This window comes from Dromaius novaehollandiae, chromosome 4 (assembly GCF_036370855.1).
Source record: "Dromaius novaehollandiae isolate bDroNov1 chromosome 4, bDroNov1.hap1, whole genome shotgun sequence".
In the NCBI taxonomy this organism is placed as follows: domain Eukaryota; kingdom Metazoa; phylum Chordata; class Aves; order Casuariiformes; family Dromaiidae; genus Dromaius; species Dromaius novaehollandiae.
The window spans coordinates 61929059-61931764 of NC_088101.1; the positions used below are offsets into that span (position 1 = coordinate 61929059).

At 62.6% G+C, this 2706-nt stretch overlaps 1 protein-coding gene across 1 annotated transcript in view; it reads left to right on the plus strand.

Annotated features, from left to right (window-relative positions):
* PHOX2B (paired like homeobox 2B) overlaps positions 1 to 1115 on the plus strand; it is a 2576-nt gene extending 1461 nt beyond the window's left edge. The window contains exons 2-3 of the mRNA XM_064511772.1: positions 79 to 266; positions 669 to 1115. Coding sequence (XP_064367842.1) covers positions 79 to 266; positions 669 to 1115 — 635 coding nt within the window. The remainder of the gene's footprint in view (positions 1 to 78; positions 267 to 668) is intronic.
* Positions 1116 to 2706: the final 1591 nt, after the last annotated feature.

The following is a 2706-nucleotide window of genomic DNA, read 5'->3' on the forward strand; positions in this document are numbered from 1 at the left end:
GAAGCCGCGCTTGATTCACAGATTTTTGGGTTTTGTTCCTCCTCCTCCTCCTCCTTCTCCCCTCTTTTCCTTCTTCAGTTCCTTACAAACTCTTCACCGACCACGGGGGTTTAAACGAGAAGAGGAAACAGCGGCGGATCAGAACCACCTTCACCAGCGCCCAGCTCAAGGAGCTGGAGCGGGTGTTCGCGGAGACCCACTACCCCGACATCTACACGCGCGAGGAGCTCGCCCTGAAGATCGACCTCACCGAGGCGCGGGTGCAGGTAGGCGCGGGCGGCGGCGGGGGGAAGGGGCCCGGGGCGGGGGGGGGAGCGCTGCCGCGGCTGCCGGGCGGCGGCGGCGCGGGGCAGCGCGGCGAGGCGAGGAGAGACGAGGAGAGGCGAGGAGAGGCGAGGCGAAGGCGCCCGTCGGGGCGGCGGGGCGAGGCGAGGAGAGGCGAGGAGAGGCGAGGCGAAGGCGCCCGTCGGGGCGGCGGGGCGAGACGAGGAGAGGCGAGGAGAGGCGAGGCGAAGGCGCCCGTCGGGGCGGCGGGGCGAGGCGAGGCGAGGCGAGGCGAGGCGAGGAGAGGCGAGGCGAAGGCGCCCGTCGGGGCGGCGGGGCGAGGCGAGGCGAGGCGAGGCGCGGCGCCTGTGCGCCCCGCTGCCCGCTGCCCGCTGCCCCCGCAGGTCTGGTTCCAGAACCGCCGCGCCAAGTTCCGCAAGCAGGAGCGGGCGGCGGCGGCGGCGGCGGCGGCGGCCAAGAACGGCGCCGCCGGCAAGAAGTCGGACTCGTCCCGCGACGACGAGAGCAAGGAGGCCAAGAGCACCGACCCCGACAGCACCGGCGGCCCCGGGCCCAACCCCAACCCCACGCCGAGCTGCGGCGGCGGCGGCGGCCCCAGCCCCGCCGCCGGGCAGGGCGCCGCGGGGCCCGGTGGCCCGGGGGGGGAGCCGGGCAAGGGCGCGGCGCCCGGGGCGCTGGCGGCGGCGGGGCCGGGGCAGGGCTGGGCCCCGGGGCCCGGGCCCATCACCTCCATCCCGGATTCGTTAGGCGGCCCCTTCGCCAGCGTGCTCTCCTCGCTGCAGAGACCCAGCGGCACCAAAGCCAGCCTAGTAAAGAGCGGCATGTTCTGAGCGGCGGCGGCGGCGGCGGCGGCCCCTCCCGGCCGCTCCTACCTGCCGCCCCGCTGACCGGGGCCGGCCCGGCGCCGCGCAGAGACTCCGCGGGGCAGGGACCCCCGCGCCCCAGCGGGGCCCGCCGCCCCGCTCCCCTCGCCCCGGCCCGGCGGCGGCAGCGGCGGCCGCGCGGGGAGTGCGCGGGTGCGGAGGCGGCCGCAGGCCGCAGAGACTGTGCCCGCGGCGCGGCGGCGGCGGAGGGCGCCCTGCCCGCCCGCGCTTTTTTTAACCTCCTTTCCACGGCCAGCCCGAGCGACGAAGTGTTCTTCTCCCCCGCCCCCGCCCCCCGCCCCGGCGCCGCGCCGAGGGGCGTTTCTTCCTCCGCCGTCCGGTGCCGCCGTCCCTCGGCCGGCGTCGGTCCCCTCGCGGCCGCCGCCGCCGCCCCCGCACTGCGACTCCGGCCGGAGCGCGGCCGCGCCGCTGCCGCGGCCCCGCGGGGCCGGCGCCCCTCACGGCGGACGGAGTGTATTTATTATTAATTATTAATTATTATTAATTATTATTATTACACGGTTCACGCAGTTTTTAGGCATCTCTGTTAGGGTTTTCTAATTTTATTTTAAAAGGCACAAAATATAGCTATTAGTTGAATGTCGACAGGTATGCTTTAACTTTTTCTGTGTCTTTCTACGACTGTGTTCTGTGGCTCAACTGTATAGTGTTAATATCAGTACAGACTTGTCTAGTTGACCGTATAAATAATGTTTTCCCTTCTCGTAGTCTCTATGGCGTGTCTTTATGGAGAAATAAGGTTCTCACGGGTTCAGTTCCCTTTGCGTTTAGAGAGACCAGGTTCAGGCAATGATATACATTTTCCTTATCAGTTGCATGTCGTCTCAGTTCCTCCCTACCTGTTGGAATATGTTTGTGAGCATAATCGTCATAAATTATGTTCAGGATTTTCAGATTTATTTATATGTGGTCAAAATGAATGCTTCTATTTAAAAGGGGAAATATTTCTACATGTGCATATAGTTTTCCAAGAGTGTACCATTAATTAATTGTTGATAATAAAAACCAAAAGCAAATATAGCATCGTAGCTCTTTTGACTTATTTTTAGCTTTTTGGGGGGCGGAAGAGGCTCATTTCTTTTAGCAAAGATTGAAGACGTAAATCGCAGAATCTGGATTGAGTCATCAAAACGAGATGGAATCGGCAGCATTATTTTTAATCTGCATTAATATCAGGAAGATCGTAACTACGGATCCCATCATTGCTGCTTAATTGTGCCCCTATTAATTATTCGCAACAGGCTGACTTGGGGGGGGAGGGTGGCGGGAAGATACGCCGGATCTGACCTTTTGCAGCTACTCCGAAAATCGAAAATGGCCAATTTGAAGCGGTATCCGTTAAAAGAAGAAAACGGCATAAACTACAAATCTGGCTTTTCAGCGGACGAACCAGCCTGACGGAAATCTTGGGCCAGCCGTGACGCCATCGCGCCATAGGTAACATTTGCGTGAAAGTCCCTTGCTTTTCGGAAGCAGCCTGTCCTCCTGCTTAAACCGTCCGCTTATGCGCAGCACAGGCAGGGGGAAAGTCTCCGCG